Genomic DNA, 19,411 nt, shown 5'->3' on the forward strand with positions numbered 1-19,411 from the left:
TGTTAATAAACACCTTCCTTGTCTGTGGGACATATGGCAACATCTACTGTGATAACCCCTTAAACCTAACTGCAGATAAGATGACTACCAGCTTGACTTCTATCCATCTGTCATCCAAATGTTCACCTGATGCTTATTTGGACATCTCTCCCAAATTGTCCTCAAATTGCATAATTAGTGGAAAAATCCAGACAATCATTATGCATAGTTACCTTTTGATTTTCGTTCATCTGCACTGATATCTTTTGTATTTGGGGAACTTGGAAGTCCACAAAGTGCGGAGTGTGGACTATGGATAGGTTACATGTCAGAATGGTTGAACTCAGAGGTGTTAAGTATTGTTGTTGTGCTGGTTGTGCTGTCTTCCTACTCATTTCAGGTGACTTTGTTTAGCTATTTCCAAGCAGTGTTGTGTATTTTGATGTAGAATAGGATGGAGCAAAACCTTCAACCTTGCAATAAAGCAGCTGCTCTTTGGAACTGAACAGACTGCTGCTGCATCCGCCTATAGGTAATCCATGTTACAGAGACTGTGGCATTAGATAAACTCATTTAAACCACTAGTTTGTGAAAGGGACATTCAAGAAAATATTACAGAAGTATTTCAGGATGGGAGTGTCTTGTCTGCCATCTTTGACTCAGACATCAGTAAGAATTGTCTGCTCCAGAGCAAAATAGAACGGTTGCAAAAGATGAAGTATGTTTCCATTTCTCCTTCTTTCAAAGGCAACCATCAAAGGTCCAGCAAACACTAGGTGACTTTGCTGGCCTTAGTGTGTCTCCAGCAAAATTGTTTTCAGAGACATCATAGTCTTTTTGCTTTTACCGGAACTAATTCCGGTACAGTTGTGTCGCAGTTTAACCCCAGCCAGCAACTAAGCACCACGCAGCCACTTCCCCCTCCCAGTGGGGTGGAGAGGAGGAAAGAAAAAAAGTAAAACTCGTGGGTTGAGATAAGAACAGTTTAATAACTAAAGTAAAAATAAAATACACTACTAACTAGGAATAATAATAATTGTAATGAAAAGGAATACAACAAAAAAAAGAAATAACACCCAAGAAAAGACAAGTGATGCGCAATGCAGTTGCTCACCACCCACTGACTGATGCCTGAGCAGTGATCCGCACCTCCTGGCCAACTCCCCTGTTTATATACTGGGCATGATGTTCCATGGTATGGAATACCCCTTTGGCTAGTTCAGGTCAGCTGTACTGGCTATGCTCCCTCCCAGCTTCTTGCACACCTGCTTGCTGGCAGAGCATAGGAAACTGAAAAGTCCTTGGCTTAAGATAAGCGCTACTTAGCAACAACTAAAACATCAGTGTGTTATCAACAGTATTCTCACACTAAATCCAAAACACAGCACTATAGCAGCTACTAAGAAGAGAGTTAACTCTGTCCCAGCCGAAACCAGGACAAGTTCAGTCAGATTCATTGCCTGAATTTTAGTGGTCTTTAGCTCATTGCTTGGAAGCTAGATGACTGAATTAGAATAGACTTACTGTTCCCTGAGTTTACCTGCCTCCACAAGTTGGTAGTTGATGTCCTTGTCCAAGTTTCGTTATCTTTCCTAGCTGTTCTTTACTACATATTCAGATTTTCTGAAAACCTTTTCAGGTATTTTCAGCTAGTTCTCTTAGAGTTAGCCTTTTTGACTGGTATAACGCAGTAGATAGATCTAAGAAAATATAACGTCAGTAGCAAACAAAAAAAACCCAACAACCCACCAAAAACCGCACAGAAACAATGTTAAGAATTAGGGATGGAGTAAAGAACATGTGTAAAGCTATATTGCTTTTCCATCCCCATTACTGTGTGCTGTTTTCTGATCTAAAATAATACACAAAAACCCAGAAGAACAGAAGGGATGACTAGAGCTGTGGAACTCCTTTCCAAGTAGGAGCAATGAGGGAGCCTGAAAAATAGAAGACTGACATGGGAGGAGGATATGATTGAAGGCTACAAATATATTAGTGTTGTGATGAGGACAAATAGGGAAAGACCAGTCGTTAGATATTTCAAGACAAGAATTACAGGATATCAGGTGAAGTTGTCAGCTGACGGTTCAGAAATAAGAAGAGCTATTTCTTTCCATAGTGCATGATTAAATTGCAGAACTCGTGCCTTAGAACATTGTACAGTCAAACAATTCGGTGTTCAAAATGCACTGAAATTAATGAATGAAAATCGTAACTTTAATACAAAGACATTGCCCTTGGCTGAAAAAATCCTAGATTCGCAAATTGCTGCGTTGGTATAGAGACTGTACCTAGGAATTATTCCTTTGTAATTGCCCTGTATTTCTGTTCTACTGTTATTTATCTGCCTTTAGTCATCATCAGAAATGGGGTGCTGACTCAGTACAGCAATTCCTATATACATATGATAAAGAAAATAAACCAAACAGTGTTAAATTTTCTTGGCGTTTTCAGTACTAAAGTATTTCTTGTTTTGCTTAAAGAGATTTCTGATAAAGTCAGCTAAACTAAAATAACTGTGTGTTCAGCTTTTTTTTAGTGGTTTAAATGAATTTATTTAAAATCACAACCTTTTTAAAGTAGGGAAGGCATCCATGCTCTCTAGCCTTGGCTTCATTCTTTTTTTCCCATACCACTACTATTTTGTTGTGGTGGTGTTTTTTTTTTTAAATGGTGTTCTCATCTGTCAAATGTAGTGTCTTTTTGAATTATGCAGATTAGCAATGAAGTGTTGCAGAAACAAGTGATACTCTAAAGTCAAGGCAGCTGTATCATTTCTGAATGCTGGCTTTTATTCAGCCAGCTGTGCTATTTTTTTCTAGCAACTTGAGGGTTATACTGTAACTTGTTCTCTGTATTTTTACAACAGTTAATATGCTACTGATAGTAAGATGGGAATTGTCTCCTTTTATTCAGAGTAAGCGTCTTAAAATATAGTTTGGGACATTGTCTTTCAATTTCTGACTTGTTAAGAGAGTTTGTCTAGAAGTTTTCCTAGAGGAGATTTGTCATTTCCTCTGTCAATACAAAAACTGAACAGTGATATGAAGTGCAGCTCCCTGGGTTCTCACGCAGCTTTTATTAGATATGACTACTTTTGTTAGGTACAGCTTTTGCTGGGGCTTGTTAGGCAAGTTTGCTGTATTCCATTTAAATTGTTACCATATTCCACTCCAGCAGAGACTTTGTGCCACATATATGCAGTGGTGAATATGTAGTGTGTGTGTGAATCTGCTTGAAAGATGCTAACAATTATTTTAAAAGTTTTAATGGATGTACACAGCATAACTGAGAATCACAAAAACACGAAGGAAACTGAAAATGGCTGAATTTCAGTTCTTCTGTTACCAACTTGGTCAGACAGATAAATTCCTCTTGAAAGTAGACTACAAGATGCCTCTACAGCACCAGTCTTCAGTATCTTTTAATTTGTAGAAGCCATAAATATTTTCCGGTGCATCTTGTGCAGTAAATTTAAACTTCTGGGTTAATAGCAATATGCATAGCTTTTCTTATCTACCTTCTTCAGATTTCTAAGTAGTCCACAAACCTGTTAGGAAAACCACTGCTATATAATCATAAAAATACCATTCTTTTCTTATTTTATCATGTCCATAATCTTTGTAGATTACGTTAATTTGAACTTCTGTTTCTTTTGATATGCCAGCTTGGCAAACCTTTTTCTCGTGGTTTTGATGTCTGTTTCTGTAGAACTAACTCTACCTGTTGCAGAATTTGGCAGGCCATATGAGCTGTTAGTCTGCTAGGTACTATATCTGTAGACTTCTCTTAATGAGTAAACATGGTTGAAGATGTTAGTGGCACAGTCAACAGAGGATAGACTATGTATTTTGGATGTACATTCCAAGACTTTTCTTGGCCCTAGCACCAGCTGCTGCAGCAGGATTTTTAATGGAAAATTATTTCATGTGTCAGTCTGGGCATCTGCAGTTCCTGTTCTGGCAGTATGGGAAACCGTATGTTCAGTTTGACTGGAGCTTTCTTTAATGACCCTAGTATCTGTGTTTCAGGTCTCTTTCACCTTGTGTGATGTTTCAGGGATAGATGTTAATATGTAGCAAGTGATTCTTACTGTAGTCAGCAGGAAACGGGCATTGCTGCTGGTCACCTTACATTGAGGTACAAAGTTTAGCTAACATGCATATATTGTCTGAATCCTAGGTGTCTTACACTTAATGAAATTATTATTGCTACAAAGAGTAGACATTATGATGAAGTAGAAATTTTTCAAAAATGTAGGAAGGGATTAGAAGATATAAGCAGTATGATCAATCAAGTTGTGTGGGTTTGGGATTTTTTTTTTTTTCTTGACATAAAGTATATTGTGTTGCCTTGATCTGTTCCTTACTAGCCTTTTCTACAGAAATAACTTAATGAAGAAGCTGAATCATCAGGACCAAAAAATATTGCTTGAAGTTTAATTACCTTATTTTAATAGCAGGTTCCTCACCTAGCTCCAGTAGCAGCTCCTCTGTTAATCCAATGGCTTCTCTTGGAGCATTGCAGACGCTGGCAGGGGCTACAGCAGGCCTCAACGTTAGCTCTTTGGCAGGTAAGCTATGTGTTGTGATGGGTTGGGGGAATAGCTGATTATCACTCCTCAGGGTGTGCTAGTTCTGTGGGTTTTTTTTTCTGCTCCCTGCTTTTTGTAATAGTGCAGAGTATTTGAAAGGTAATTGATCTGGCTCAGTGGAAGTACTCGGTCATCTTTATTTCCTCTTTCTTATACAGGAATGGCAGCCTTAAATGGAGGACTTGGCAGTGGTGGTCTCTCAAATGGGACAGGTAGCACAATGGAAGCCCTCACGCAGGCTTATTCTGGAATCCAGCAATATGCTGCTGCTGCATTGCCCACACTCTATAACCAGAGTCTCTTAACACAGCAGAGTATTGGTGCAGCGGGAAGTCAAAAGGAAGGTAAGCAGAAAGTTGTAGAAACAACTTGAAAGGGGTTTTCAAAAGGACAAGCTCAACCCTTGCAGCTACCTTATCTGCAGAGCTTTTATTTGGTGGCATTTTTTAGAATCCTGCAGTTACTGAAGATAAAGAAGGAAAACCTGTGAGGTCTGTATGTTAAGGGGTGTCCAAAGTAGTTTTTACACAGGAAGTTTCTCCCAGGATTTTTCTAGTCTTAAATGCTTAGTAATTGTACTCCTCCATTTTCTTGGAGGACAGGAGAGTATGAGTCTGCAGCCTGATACGACCCACTGTCAGAGAATCAGTTGTGGTTTTGTTAATCTTGTTTTCTTGGTCCTTTACCTCTTCCCACAGATACTTAATGCCAATCTCTTAACTCCTCAGATTCAGAATCAATTTAACATGTAGTGTAAAGTAATGAAGAATGTAGGAGTAAGTTTTCAGCAGAATGTAGGATGGTGTTTAGAAAAGAATCTGTCAGATTACAAATAATGTTATTACTTTTATTTTGTATTGAGATTTACTTAGTTTCTTTGGGCTGCAAGCTTTGCATAGCCATTTTTGTTTTAGTCAGCATCTGGGGCTCAAACTTATTGTTCAGCTTTCATTACAGCAAAGATCTGTGAACCAGTTTTGACGCAGTGTGGAAGTTACAAGCAAAAACGGTGAGAAAGAGCTAGAATTATTTGAATGATCAATCCCAGCAAAGGGTCATGCTGATTTATTCTGGAATCAAGTACTCCACAGAAATGCGAACAGCAGTTTCATTGTTTTATCTAGAAAATTTGGCTTGAATGGCTCTTTCACCTTTTTTTTGTGAAGTGGGCCTGTTATCCATGCTCTTTCTGAATTTATATTCATACTTGTTGTTTGAAGGTCCGGAGGGAGCCAATCTGTTTATCTACCATCTCCCCCAGGAGTTTGGGGATCAGGATCTGCTGCAGATGTTCATGCCATTTGGAAATGTCGTCTCTGCCAAGGTTTTCATTGACAAGCAGACCAATCTAAGCAAGTGTTTTGGTACGTTGGGTCTGATCATTACCTGTAGAAAGGTGGCTTCTTTCTCATAATCTCTTTTCCAGTATATTGTCGAGTCTAGCTTTTAAGTCAAGTAGTGACTCTTTCTCTATATTCCTAAAAAATAAATAAATCAATGTGAACTCTTCCAGCAGTGAACTGTATTTTCCTGATTTTCATTGTGACTTTTTGCTTTTCCTGATTTCGTGTATTATGCCTCATTATACTGTTTTGGCCCTAGATAATTCACTATGATTCGTGTTTGCAGACTGTAATCATGGTATAGTTCCTCCTCTTCCCCCGTTCTGTCTTTTCACTAATTGTTTACGTTGCTGTATATACTACTTACTACATTATCATTATGAATTATTTCTATTAATATTTTTATATATAATTATTATGGCTACCATATAGTATAGGAGCATTTGACTCTGATGTTCTGTAAATGCTCTGAAGGCAATTTTTAAAGCTTCCTCCTAATTCTTGAAAACTTTGTAATAGTAAAACCATTTCAGCTATTATTTACTACCTAACTTTGGTTGCATCTCTTATGCTAATTTTGCTCTGCTTATTGTGTATTTAGATGGGAGGCACATCAGGGTGGGAAGTGTATCCTAAAACCATAAAACAACCTGTCACGCTACTGTTACCATCCAGATAGATTATTTTCAGTTAACTGCTAAAGTCTGTGATGCCAAAACAGCAAAGAACGTATTCTTCCTTAGCTTGTGTAGTAGGAGGCTGCGCATGTGGACTGAAAGATTCATGGTTTTATTTTCCTCACTTTGAAACCCCAGTGCAAGCAGTTGTAGCATTTTTGTAGTGCTGTACGCTCTCGTGACTATTTTGACAGATGGAGATTTTTTGTGGTGGAATACAAGAGGTGAGCCTTTTTCTATGGTTTTGATAGCTTTGTGCCTACATAATATCCTGTATTTTTTAGTATTTGAGCCAAAAGATGCGGACAATCTGATGCTTTGCGAGAACACAAAAATATGCTGAGCTCCAGGCTCTAACACCTGCATATGGAATGATCTCCTCAGGTGGTGATGCCAGCCATTGACTGGAGTTATTTAAAATGGGTTCCTTCAGAACCCTGGAGAAGCTTATTTTGAGGATGCTCTTTCCCTGGAATGATACACAACTTTTCATCCAAAAGAAACCTAAACATAATAGTGGTGCAAGTGCCACACTGCCTTGACAGCTACCTCACTCCAAACAAATCTACTCCCATAATGCCAAGAGGGTGATTTCAGTCTTGTATCTTCAGTGAGCTTTCATATATAGATTAACATTTTCCAGGTTTGGTTTTTCTCCCAGGTGTGAGTTCTTATAAAACAAACAGCAGCACTCATTTTTGTTGGAAGACTAGAAAATGTTATTTTGATTTCCTGAGCTTTGTATATCTTCTGGCCAAAGTTCCATACATCAGAAAGCAATGCTTTGTCTGAGAGCCCTTAGTATGAAGTTTTTATGAAGAGTCTAAAACAGTTGTAAGCTTCTGGAAGTGGCATTTCATGCAAGCCTCTCTTTTGAGTACCTGCATTTCCAATTGTGAGTAGCTGTTCTGGACAGCTTTGGCATGGTGTAATTATGTATTTTCCTTTCTTCAGGTTTTGTAAGTTACGACAATCCTGTCTCTGCACAGGCTGCCATTCAGTCAATGAACGGCTTTCAGATTGGCATGAAGCGTCTGAAAGTACAGCTCAAGCGCTCTAAGAATGACAGCAAGCCATACTGAGCGCCCCTCCCCTCCGGGACTGGAGTGAGAAGGATCTTCTGGTAAGTTGGAGAGGAGCGCACTTAGTGATTCAAAGCCCTAAGGCTGTGTTTTTACAGTCCTGGAAGCTGATCCATGCCTTCTATCTGGCACATCTTCCCCTGAAGACTCGGCTGCAGCCTCTGCTGAGAATCCCGCTTCGGATGGAGGACAAGTTTGTGCTTTTGTTTCCAGTGTTTTACTTTGGAGTTTAGGTGCCATATCGCTGAGGGTTTTGTTTTGTTTTTTTTTTTTTCCCCCTTATTTGAAGTTTGCTGTGTTTGTAACCAGTGTGTGTTGAGAAGGACCAATGCCGGCTCCTTGGGGGTGGGGAGGGAAGGTTAAAGGGAGCAGCAGAAACTGACACCACACTGCCTTGGCGTAGAGAAGAGAAGGGGAAGCAGAACTGACACCACACTGCCATGGGGGAGAGGAGAAGGGAAAGCAGAAATAACACAGAACAGCTGATGAAAATAAAGATGGGGAAGAAGAACTGAGTCCATCCAAGTCTGGGTGAACAAAGAACCGACTCCATGTCGCCTTTGTCATGCCCCATCCACTTTTTGAAATTTCCTTAACTATATGCCATGGTGGGGATTTAGTAAATCATCTCTAAAGCAGGAGACAGGCTAGAAGGGTGAACACATTAACAAGCCAAAGGAAAACTGCAGTGATTTTTTTTTTTTTTGCTGTATATAAAGTAGTGTTTATATAGCACTGTGAATGTACACAGCACTTCATAAAATTATTAGATAATGTCCCTGCCCAGAAAATTCCACTGTCCATTTAGAGTTGAATATTAATGAGATGCAGTGAATTTCTTCATATTTAAGAAAGCTCGTCCTATGTACTTTACCTAGGTTTTGTAGAAAGGTAGAGAGAGACACAGCTTAGTCTGGATGAATACATCTGGGGCTGGAAACAAACTTTTGATCCCTGGTAACCTGCAGAATTTTTTTGACAATTTTTCTTCTTAACAGTTCATCACATTCCCTATTTCTGTGGAATAATATCCTTTTTGCAGAGTATTACTTTGAATTCATTCTGATAAGCATAATGTAAGTGCTGTTTGTTTCTCTATTAAAATGACTGTTAAATTGAGATACAAAGCCCAGAGTAACCCTAACACAGCTCTTGAGGCTCCTGTTTCATACCTGTTCTCATAGAATTTAATTTCTCAGTCTTAACTCTGTTGCAAAGAAAACTTCCTTGTTTAAAAAAAAAAAAACCAACCAATTTGTGCAGTGATTTGGTCTAGTAATTAGGTATTTCTTTGTACTGCAGTTTTCCTTTAAGGTGATGTGTACCAGTGCAAAACAGGCTAACACAGGAGCTGTGGAACCAGAGCAGAGCATTGAGCCGTTCAGTCTTATTCTGCCTTTTGGTACTAGCTGTTATCTTCTATATTGAGGAAAAATTGAACACACCCCTTCAATGAACACACGCTTTTTCTGCACACTAGTGAAATTGCTAATGCGTTGCTAAGGGCCTTTGTTATACACTGGTTTTAGGGGGCTCAAAGGACTTTTGACACTCTGGCCTGAGTTGTTCTAAGAAATCAGAGTCGAGTCTCATCTTATAACCACCAAAATCCACCTCTGTCACAAGAGGAAGTTTACAATTTCTGTGCGTCTTTAACAGAAGTTCCATTTACCTCATATTTTCTCCTTTTCCTTGTTTTTTTTTTTTGTATTCCTGGTTCATGATGCTGTTTCCCAGGGCACCAGCTAACACTGCAATCTGGGAGCCAGCTGCTAAATAATGAGTGTGTGGGTCAGACATAGGGTTGGGACTTTCTGTTCTGCTCCAGCAGGAGGAGCACTAAACCCATCAAACCTGAGATCACGTTCAGAATCCGCACCCATGTGCGGTGGTCTGTTGGGAATGTCAGGCGTTCCCAGGGACTGGGTCCCCTGGGATCTCAAACCTCAGAAGTACAAGGCCTGACCTATAGCATCCAAGAAGAGCCCTTTCCATTCTTAAATTGAAAATGAAACAGTTAGTTGATGCCAGTCTGTCTATATTGATGGCAAACAGGTAAATCTATCAGTATTATTCAAATCATTTTGTGGTGGCAAAGGTTCAAAGGCCAGATTGCCAAATTTCCCAGTTATGCTGGCATGTGGTACCCTTCTATGTTAATTATTTGAATCTCTCTAGAAACGTAAACATACACTTAAGCGAACCATGTACACTTGAATTCTGCACGATGGGAAAGATGTGTCCTGGTTTTCTGAGAAAAGAGTGTTGGAGTGTGAAGGCCTCCAGGGTGATAATGGGATTTTTTTTTTTATAAATAATATACTTTTCAAAAAAAGAAAAAAAAAGAAAAAAAAAAAACATGGTTGGGAGCAACAGCTCCAAGTGCAACCTGCTGTAACCAAGAATGTTGTTTCTATTTTTATAGAAGTTTTATACCGCTCCAGGGTGGAGAATATTTATTACCTAAATTATTTCACTGGAAAAAAAGGCCAGGGTTTTGTAGAATCCTGAATGTGATTGTTTTACACACATAATGATGTGCATGATTGAAACTACTGATTTTCGGTGGCCTGTTTGCAGCCCAACAACTGCTAAATGGGGAAGACAAATGCTGTGAACCAGTGGAGGAGAGCACTGTGCTCTGGGGTCTCTACAGTCACTCTTACCTTCTTTGCACCCTACCCCACTGTACTATCTGAGACCTTTGTCCTGTTTTTCTTTTAACCTGATGCTCTGGCCTCTTTACTAGTTATTTCAGTCGCCCAAAATTAGATATTTTAGCTTCTGCATCCTATAGTGTGTCCTCAATACTGTAACTTATGGATCAAGCTTGGCATTGTTGCAAATAGGTGCAACTCCTATTGACTTTAGGAGGTTCACCAGTTTACACTGTGGCTTAGTTAAATCAGTGACTCCTCCCAGACATAATCACCTTGACACCTAACTTGGGCTAGCTCTTGTGCCTTACTGGCATAACTATAAGTATTGCCAAAAAGAAAAAGAAAAAAGATCTATGCAGGTTAAATTTTAAAAGATGTGATCCTCAGATGGTTTGAATCAATGCCGTTCTGCTCTCTTCAGTAGAGCTGCATCAATTTTCACCAGCTGAAGATGTTGCCCTTTTTGTGTGTTTGTTTCAGATTTCCCTTTCTTGGTGTATCAATGTATATGTTGCCAAAGTTAATAAATGTATCAAGTTTGTGACTTGGGCAGATTTTTTTCTAATAACAGAACTGATCAGATAAAGTCAACATTTCTGTGTCTGTTTGGTGGCTGCCACTGACTCTGGAGATTTCGGCTCTTCTTGCCTTCCAGTCTTAAGCCAGTTTTCTTCCTCACTCATTGGCAGGAAAGTCTGGGATTTTGGGGACTTGGGGCTTCTAAATTTTATTTTTTTTTTTTTAATTCCTATCATGCTTTCATTCAAGTGCAAATCAAATCAGTGTCAAATACTTTATTTCCTGTAGGAAATAAGTATGATAAGAGTTGGGTGAGTTCAAATAAACTGGAGAAGGTATTGGCGTAAGTAGCCACGTGGACAAAGTATTCTGTATGCTCATAAACCAAAGAATCTGAATTTTCTACAATAAAAGCTAGTAGGACTTCTGATGAAATGGAATTCCATATTACATGTGCCACCAGGAAGTACTTACCTATTTTTAGAAACAAGATGGAAATGGTCTACTTCATAGATTTATTTTTTCTTCTCAGAAGACATTTGATTTTACTAGATATGCCATAATAAGATGAAAGTATTATGAACAATTGAAGTCTTAGGCTGATGCTACTTAGTATCAAGTACTATAGTAAACGAAATCATATGTTCTTCAGTCCCCTAGATAATCAACAGTCCAAAATAGGATATCTCTTTGTAGTTTAGTTTTTTCTTCCAGTAATACAAAGCTTCCATTATTAGACAATGCCTTTGATATATATAGTGATTAAATTTTAATCCTAAACAGAATGAGGATTGGAATTTTTCAAAAGTATCTGAGACAATGATGATGAATATCTCTTTATATTTTAATGGTGAGGCAGTTTACTAGCTGTGGGCACTACTATCTGGAAAATAGGTGCCTCAGAAAATTTCTCACCGGCAAATATATCTGTAAGGAAAAAGCTTTTCATCTGAATACTTAAGGTCACATAGCATGATAGATTCTGCTTGCATGATAGAGTTAACTGAAGTGTTTCTTCTTGTTAATGGTTGTGAGTTAGGGAGGAACATCCAAGCAGAATGAAATTGTTCCAATTTCATTTGGAAATATCTAAAAGCAACTGGGATAAAGCAAATTGCAAATGAAGGGTGCAACTATGAACATGTAAAATGCTTTGAGAGCATCTTGTTGCAAACATTTAAACATAAGGATGTTATATATCCCTGAGCATACCTACTACAAAATATAAAACACGGAAGGCAGAATTAGCACAGTTGTGAGAATAAAACAAGGACAAATTGGAATGACTTTCCCTAAGTCATTAAGTTCTTACCCAGCATCTCATGGCTCTGCTCTCATAGGCCAGTCCTTCCTCAGGGCTTTAATGAAACTTAGTCTTTCCCCTCAAAATTGCTAAGTGAAATATTTGAAAAATCTCTTATCAAAAAAAAAACCCAAACAAATCACACAAAGAATTTCTGTGGTGCATGCTTAGATGTCACTTGATTTCATGCCTCTTTTTGTTTCTCATGCCTCAGTTCATGATGAATTTGCCTCTCTGGTTTAGGACTGAAATCTTACAGCTGTCTGCAAACTATCTAGAGTATTTCTAGAACTGTAGAAATAATGCAACTCTTGCAGTTGTACTCTGTTTGCTGGGGTTGGTTTAAACTCCATACTAAGTCCTTTCCCTGAATTGGAAAGTATGAAGAGCAATTAATCTCAGCAGTGGAGTAATTAATCTCACTAAGTGGAGTGTTGCAGGTTGAGTGGACAACATGCTTCTTGTTGCTTTGGAACTAGAATGCAACACTTGCTATTCTCAAATGTGCTATAAATGCTATAAGATAATATGCAAGTCTCACCTTTCTCTAGTCTCTAATCAGCAGCTTTGAGATGTGCTGAAGAATAAGGCCACAAACAGGAGATGGGGGGGACGGGACGACAAAGAAAAAGCTTGCTTCCTCTCTCCCCTGCCTCCCACATTCTTCCCAAAATGTTCCTTGTCTCTTGTCGTTCATAAGCTGAGGGGAGGAAACAAAGGTATTTATATCATTTAATATAAGAATTATTTTATTTATAAACTCTTCAAGAAAGCTTCAGGAAACACATTTTTTTCTACTCATCAAACTGGCAACAGTGACTGTAGAGCTTCTCAGAGCCCAGAATCCCCTCCTCACGAAGTCAGGGAGCTGGGAGCTGTTCATATAAAAGGTTGGGAATGGAAAATCCCTGTGCAGGTCTAATGGTATGAAAAGTGCTCAGCTAGGACAAGTCTTAACTTGCAGTCAAGTCTTAAGGAATTCTTCTCTAATGTGTGGAGTTTTTGTCTTGTATAATATTCCCCCCCCCACCCTCCCCGTTCCAAATCACCCACCCCCAGTTTCATGGGCTCCTAGGGAATGAGAAGGGACTGTAGCAGAAGGAAAGAACGTGGATTTCCTGGGCTACCACTGCCTAAGAACTTCCCATGTTAGGATGCAAGAAAAGTCTCAGCCGTCAAACCAAACCACCTGTGAATCCCTTGTGTCCTCTGTCTTGTCTCTCATGGTCTCAGTCTCTATGGGCAAATATTAGCCCTGGAGCCATATTTTTTGGAGTTGGTCTCCTGGGGAGGGAGCTTGCTCTATTCTTCTCCTAAACAGCGCTAGTGGAGACACGGCACAGGGCAAGGTGAATGCATGCTAATCAATGTGTCACTAGGCTGTGGAGTGCTCCACGACTGGGTGTTGAGAGGGAAATCCAGGCCTCTGCTTCCATTTGGTTTCTGGCAGTTTGATGTTTACTTGGTGTCCTTCATGTACTTCAACTCTTACTTGTCCATCGTTGGCATGTGCTGCCCTTCCCTGTCAACTCCCTTCCCCAGGAGATCTCATTGTACAGTGCCCATTCTTGTTCTCTCTCTCCGTGTTTGGATGTACTGCTCTGTGTAACTCAGTGGGTCTCCCTCTTTCTGGTTTGTTTTTTTTCTAGATTCCTGCCGTTTGTTCATCGTTGTGCCTAAAGCATGTCGATGTGGCGTTCAAGTACATCGTCCAAATCCTTGTCTCTTCAGCTTCTCTGATGCTTGAACTCTCACCTTTGACCTTGTGTTGACCTTTGATGCTGATGTGTATTTTTATTATGTTTCTTTCTTTTTTTTTTTTTTTGTGCTGCCAAATTGGTTTTGCTAGAAAGACTGCTGAAGGGGAATATTTAAACTTGCATTTGAATATAAAAGAATTTCTATTTTTCTAGACCTTCGTAAGATAACCACTTGATTTTGTGAATCTGATTCTTTGTAATTGTCTTCAGAGCAGCCTTGCTAGCATACCTTGTGGAGTATTTGTATTTCTGTGAACATACAGCCAATCACCTTCTAGGCTTAGTTTTTTCTGTGTGCTTAGTTTTAAAAACACAGTTTTGAAGAAAAAGTCAATTATATGGTGTGACTCAATCTTTCAGGAGACTTCCTAGTCACATTTTGCTGATCTGGTTTCTGTGCTTGAGGAGACAGCATGTGTTTTTATGAGTTCAAACTTGTGACTTGAGTGGCATCAACAGAAAACACTTGAACTACATTTTCTTCTGATTGTAGCTACACTTTTGCCCTGGCATTTATTGATATTTTTTTAATTTTTTTTTTTTCCCCCCCTGCTTCCCTGTGTGATTATCAGTCTGCAGTGAAAATTTGATCAAAGTTGATGTTGTATTTTGTTAAGCTCCGGCATGTTTGGTTTTTTTGTAACTGCAATCTCCTCAGCAAAATGTGATGTTTTTGTTTTAATCTTTCAAACTAAGATAGTGCCCAGAAATGTTTTGCATGTTTCCTGCTGTTTTCTTCACACCCTCGTATATATCACCTTCACCTCTCTGTTTTCTATAGTTTGTGCAAAAACTGAGCAATTTAATGGGTTTCAAAGGTATCCTTTAAATTGGTGTTTTTGGTATGACAAATATCTGATCAGAAGCCACCTGAGGGCATCTACCTGTGCACTTAGACTGTCTGCCTGACAGAGCACCTGGACCTTGTTCCATCTCCAGTGCTGTCAGAGGCTCCCAGAGGGCTTGGTTGCACTGTTCCTGTAGTGGAAGTTTTGGTGGAAGGGCATAGCTGGGGAGCAGGAAGGTGGGGGAACTTCACAGTATTTCTGTTTCCAAAGTTATCTGAAGCTAGGGCTCCTTTGAAACACTCTTTATGAGCATTTTGTATAATTCAGGGCACATTTTTGTGAAGTCCAGCCCCAGTTTAATACCATCAGTCAGACCTTGGTGGCAGGATCCTGGAAGGATCTAGGTTAGCTCTTGAAATAAAGTGTTTGAAATATCCCAGAGAAAGCATTTGTAAACCTGGTCCTACAACTGCTGGCTCTTTTCCCAAGTGACAAGCACAATATAACAGCCTCTGAAGCTGTTACCTGAACAGGGTACCATCCCCAGCTCTCTTCTCAAGGGCCTTAGCTGGGGAATCTCTACGGAGATTTTTTAGTTTTTGTTTAGTTTTTAATTGGGTAATGAGCTAAGCAGTTTTTCTGGCTTGCAGGATGAACTAGAACAGGTTACTGCTTTCTGGGTAGCAGGCTTCCCCCTACCCTACATACCATCTGCACAGGTAGAAACTGGGGTGTAGCTTCTAGATGAAGGCACCTGAAGAGTGTGTGCTGTGATGAAGTTTCAGTCAGAAGAAGAAGCAAGCTAGTGTAGGTATCTTAACAGTAGAAAATAACGTGAAATGAAATCCCAGGAGAAGGGGTTTTGCTGAGAAAACAAATCGTGTTTGATTGGATAGAAATCTTACTTTTGTCCAGTGTTTGGGATAATGCAAAGATGCAAAAGGATTTTTTTCTATCCTGCTCCTGAGTTGGCTGAGGATACTATATTCTCAATAGATATTGGCTAGACTTGTGTAGACAGTCCTTAATCTGCTTATAAGACAGAACATGTTTGGATATGGTACATATACCTGGGAGTGAAGCGTGAGGCTGGATGAAAAAAGGATAGAGACTTGTTTATTTGGGACGTAGGGTTGCGGGCTGGCTGCTGTTAGTCCCACAGTCTGAATGCACAGGGCTGTGTGTCAGTGGGGGGCACTGATACCCTGCAGTGTATTGAGTAACTGCCAATACGTTCCTGTACATGCGCATTTGGTTCCATAAGGAACCTTGGGGAAACCTGTGGAAAAATATCTGAAGAAAACCAAAATGCCAAATGTTGGATGTTTCTTTCCTTTCTTCTTTCCTTTTCTTCCTTTGGTTGTTTTAATTGTTCTGTGGTGGTTTTAATGGATTTGAGACAGTGGAGCAGCAGCTGCCTTTCTGATTTTTGGCTGCTTTTTGTGAATAATTTAAAAAGAAAATTTACATTTTGGAGACAAACCTGTGGGCTTTTTTATTGGTACAAACATTGTATTTAACACTAGGGGTTTTGTACAGTTTTTTGCCTTTTCTACTAGAAAACAATGTAAAGTGATTCACAATGTGACGAGAAAACAAATTGCCACTATGACCAAATGTAGAGTCTGTTCTGCAGTAATGGGATTTAATCAACTCGAAGTCGTGGTTCAGTCGTAGAAATGCTTTTCTTTACCTTGTTTGAGCTGTTCCTTTTTTTCTTGTTTTGATTTGCAAAACAAAATGTCTTTTTGTGTGAAATTGTGTTGTACTCTGTAGAGAATTACGGATTTTACTTTAATGGTTTAAAAAGCAGAGGAGCACGTGTTGCTTTTCTGATCTGATCGCAGAGTTTGTGTAGTGGGTTTAAAAATGAAAAGATTTGTTACAAGTTTGGAACGAGCGAGTATGTGTTAAAGGAATTTTCTTCCTTTCGTGTGTGTGTTGTTTTTTTGGTTTTTTTTTTTTGTCCCAAAGGGCAACTTAAAGCTGTTTTAATTGCACAGACACACCGACAACAAGTCATTTTGTATATGCCAAGTGTGGTACCTTCCTTTGTTTATTTGCTATTAAACTGTTTGAGAAGAGTCCTTGTGTGTTGTATTTGTGTCTTAAACTTGAGGTTCTTTTTGGGTCCAGTGCGGGAAGATGAGGAGAGAGATGAGAGAACTATCTTCCAGTTTCTTAGCTGTGAGCCACAAAAATTTTCATGGCCCAATACCACTTGTTTTGGATGTACAATATAGCCCTGGATTTCTACCTCTATGTAGATGAGCTACTTTGAGTAGAAATGGAAAAGGTTTTTTGGTTGTTTAGCCTCCATTTTGTATCATTTGGCAGTCAAGTCCCTTTAGACATTAGATACAGAAAAGCTGAGAATCTTGGATAATGCAAATGTGATACACTGGGGAGAGAGGTGTAGGCGTAGCCAGCCTCACAGAATTGGTGCTGCATAGCCACTTGCATGTCCGTGCACTGTGCTTCATGGTGTTTCAAAGGCTAAATAACTTCAGCATAACACCAGACTTCAGCTATATAGGAACAGCACATGTGCGTGGTGGTCTGTGGGATTAGATAGGCACCAGCTCATACCGCCCCTACACGCCCTGTACCCGCCACTGCCTCCTTACCCCTACCAGGAACACGGCCAAGCTTGCTGAACCTATCCTGGTTCTGCAACAGGAAGGTATCTGCAGTCCCCAGTGCTCCTGATCCTGGAAATACTACACAGGGAAACCACAAATGTGTTGGGACTCCTTACTAGCTCAGTTTTTGTGATAAGTGAAAGTTACCTGCTTTGCTTTTAGAACTAAGATATGTTAATCATTTGAAATAAAATGAGTTGTAAAAAAATAAATATTTGGTGTAGGCAAAGCATAATTCATTTAGAAACTTGCCACAAGTTTGACATTAATATTGCCTCTGTCAGAAGGAAAGTACCACAATGGCCATGACTGCCACATTTCTGAAAGCTCCTAAAATTCAGTGATGTTACTCCTTCCTTCTGCTGTCTTGCATCTCAGAGACTGCAAGCATTTTCAGGCCAGCCATGTTTCTCCTCCGTGTCCTTTTCCTCTGTTATCTGGCATACTCTGTTTCACCCCATTACTTCCTACATGATTGTAAATCTGAGAGCACTTTCAAGCATCAGGATTCAGTGCTGCATTCCTCTCCCTGCAGCGCACCAATTGCGAAGCGAGGCGCTGAGCCACCTGTTGCAGAGAGTGCTGGGATCCCTGCAGTTAATTTGCAGCTGTTGAGAAGGGAGGCTGGAGAGATTTCAGTTCAGATATGTCTGAAGTGAAGGATGGAGAGAAACAATTGAATCAGAAAAAGGGTTTGTTTAGGCAGGATGGAAGATTGCTGCTTGTGCAAAATGTTGGCTAGCCTCATCTTACGCAGCCAAAGCTCCATCAGTTGCATCTTAAGGAACTGATACTAGATCCCTCTGGGTAGGTGGCTTTTTTATTTTTTGAATGTTTTTTCTGTAATTTAAAAGGCCATCACCAATCAGTAGACAATTAAACTACAACTAAGAGCCAGTGTATTAATCTCTGAAAATAATCAGCATTTCACATGAATTGTTATATTTATCAACATCAATAGGAAATACACAAACTTGTAGATTAAGTCCTGATGTTGAATGTTATAGGAGAAATTTTTTTCCTCTCACATCCACCTCCACCTTTCACTACTTGTTTTGACTCCAGTCTCCAATCTTCCTGACTTTACCAGCCATGTTCTGCTGTCTTCATATGGCCAGGAGTCACCAGGGATACATTATGAAGAGCAATGGGGAGGAGGACAAGCAGCTCAGTGTGGTCACTCTGAAGAAGTGACTGCGTGATTAGCTACACTATGTGTATAGCTCCACCGCATGACAGGTGAGATTCCCTAATTTGGTGTTTCGATGCACCTTGCAGGCTTACTTATTTGCAGTTCCCGAGAAGAAACTGTGGATCACTTACTGTAGAAGCCATACCTGAATCTTGTATGAACCAGAGCTATCCTCAGCCACAGACTGATGATCACTCTTCCATTACTTTCTCAAAGCAGCACAGGTAGTCAGTGTCTTGGTGATTCTACCCATGTACTCCTCCTTATTCAGGCAGCTGCACTGGGCTCAGAGTGGTATGTTCTGTATCAGAGTATGTTTCTGGTTTTTGAAAATGACCAATTTGAGCTTGATGGATCTAGCCCTTATTTCACTAGGCTGTTTTTTATCTCTCTGAGTTGTGAGTTGATTAAGAGACTAAGCACTGTTTCATAGGAGAACTCAAAAGCAAGGAAGTACAGTGTGATCAACAAAATGCAGGACAGATCATTTCCCTCCTGTTAGATGCGTTTTGTCAGAATGCAAGGCATCCTCTTCTCACTTTGCCTATTCTTTGTGGTATATCAGAGTGAATATTGAGGGGAGCTGTGCTTTGGTGAAGTGGTCCAAAAGCATCAGGATGAGTCTGAGTTACAGGCAGGTTACTTGTGGAAGGTTAATTTTGCAAAGTAGTCTGCTCCAGCAAAGAATGATGTGACTTCTGTTTTCCCCCTTCTTGAGTCCTGGCTTGATTCTTTTATGTAGCAGACTTCAATGATTGCTGTCCCTGGCTTCTTAACTTCTCCAAGTCCAGAAATCTGATGGCCTCACCATTATCAGTGCTTTCCACGGGGATCGGTCTTCTGCATCTTGTGTCCATCCCACCACCCATCTC

At 39.8% G+C, this 19,411-nt stretch overlaps 1 protein-coding gene across 1 annotated transcript in view; it reads left to right on the forward strand.

The window, feature by feature from the left end:
* Positions 1 to 16,789, forward strand: part of CELF1 (CUGBP Elav-like family member 1) — a 33,069-nt gene extending 16,280 nt beyond the window's left edge. Inside the window, exons 10-15 of the mRNA XM_050898043.1 lie at positions 1,533 to 1,535; positions 4,439 to 4,552; positions 4,732 to 4,917; positions 5,794 to 5,937; positions 7,548 to 7,716; positions 13,807 to 16,789. Coding sequence (XP_050754000.1) covers positions 1,533 to 1,535; positions 4,439 to 4,552; positions 4,732 to 4,917; positions 5,794 to 5,937; positions 7,548 to 7,675 — 575 coding nt within the window. The 3' untranslated portion in view covers positions 7,676 to 7,716; positions 13,807 to 16,789. The remainder of the gene's footprint in view (positions 1 to 1,532; positions 1,536 to 4,438; positions 4,553 to 4,731; positions 4,918 to 5,793; positions 5,938 to 7,547; positions 7,717 to 13,806) is intronic.
* The last annotated feature ends 2,622 nt before the right edge of the window (positions 16,790 to 19,411 follow it).

The sequence above is a fragment of the Gymnogyps californianus genome, chromosome 5, assembly GCF_018139145.2.
Source record: "Gymnogyps californianus isolate 813 chromosome 5, ASM1813914v2, whole genome shotgun sequence".
Classification (NCBI taxonomy): domain Eukaryota; kingdom Metazoa; phylum Chordata; class Aves; order Accipitriformes; family Cathartidae; genus Gymnogyps; species Gymnogyps californianus.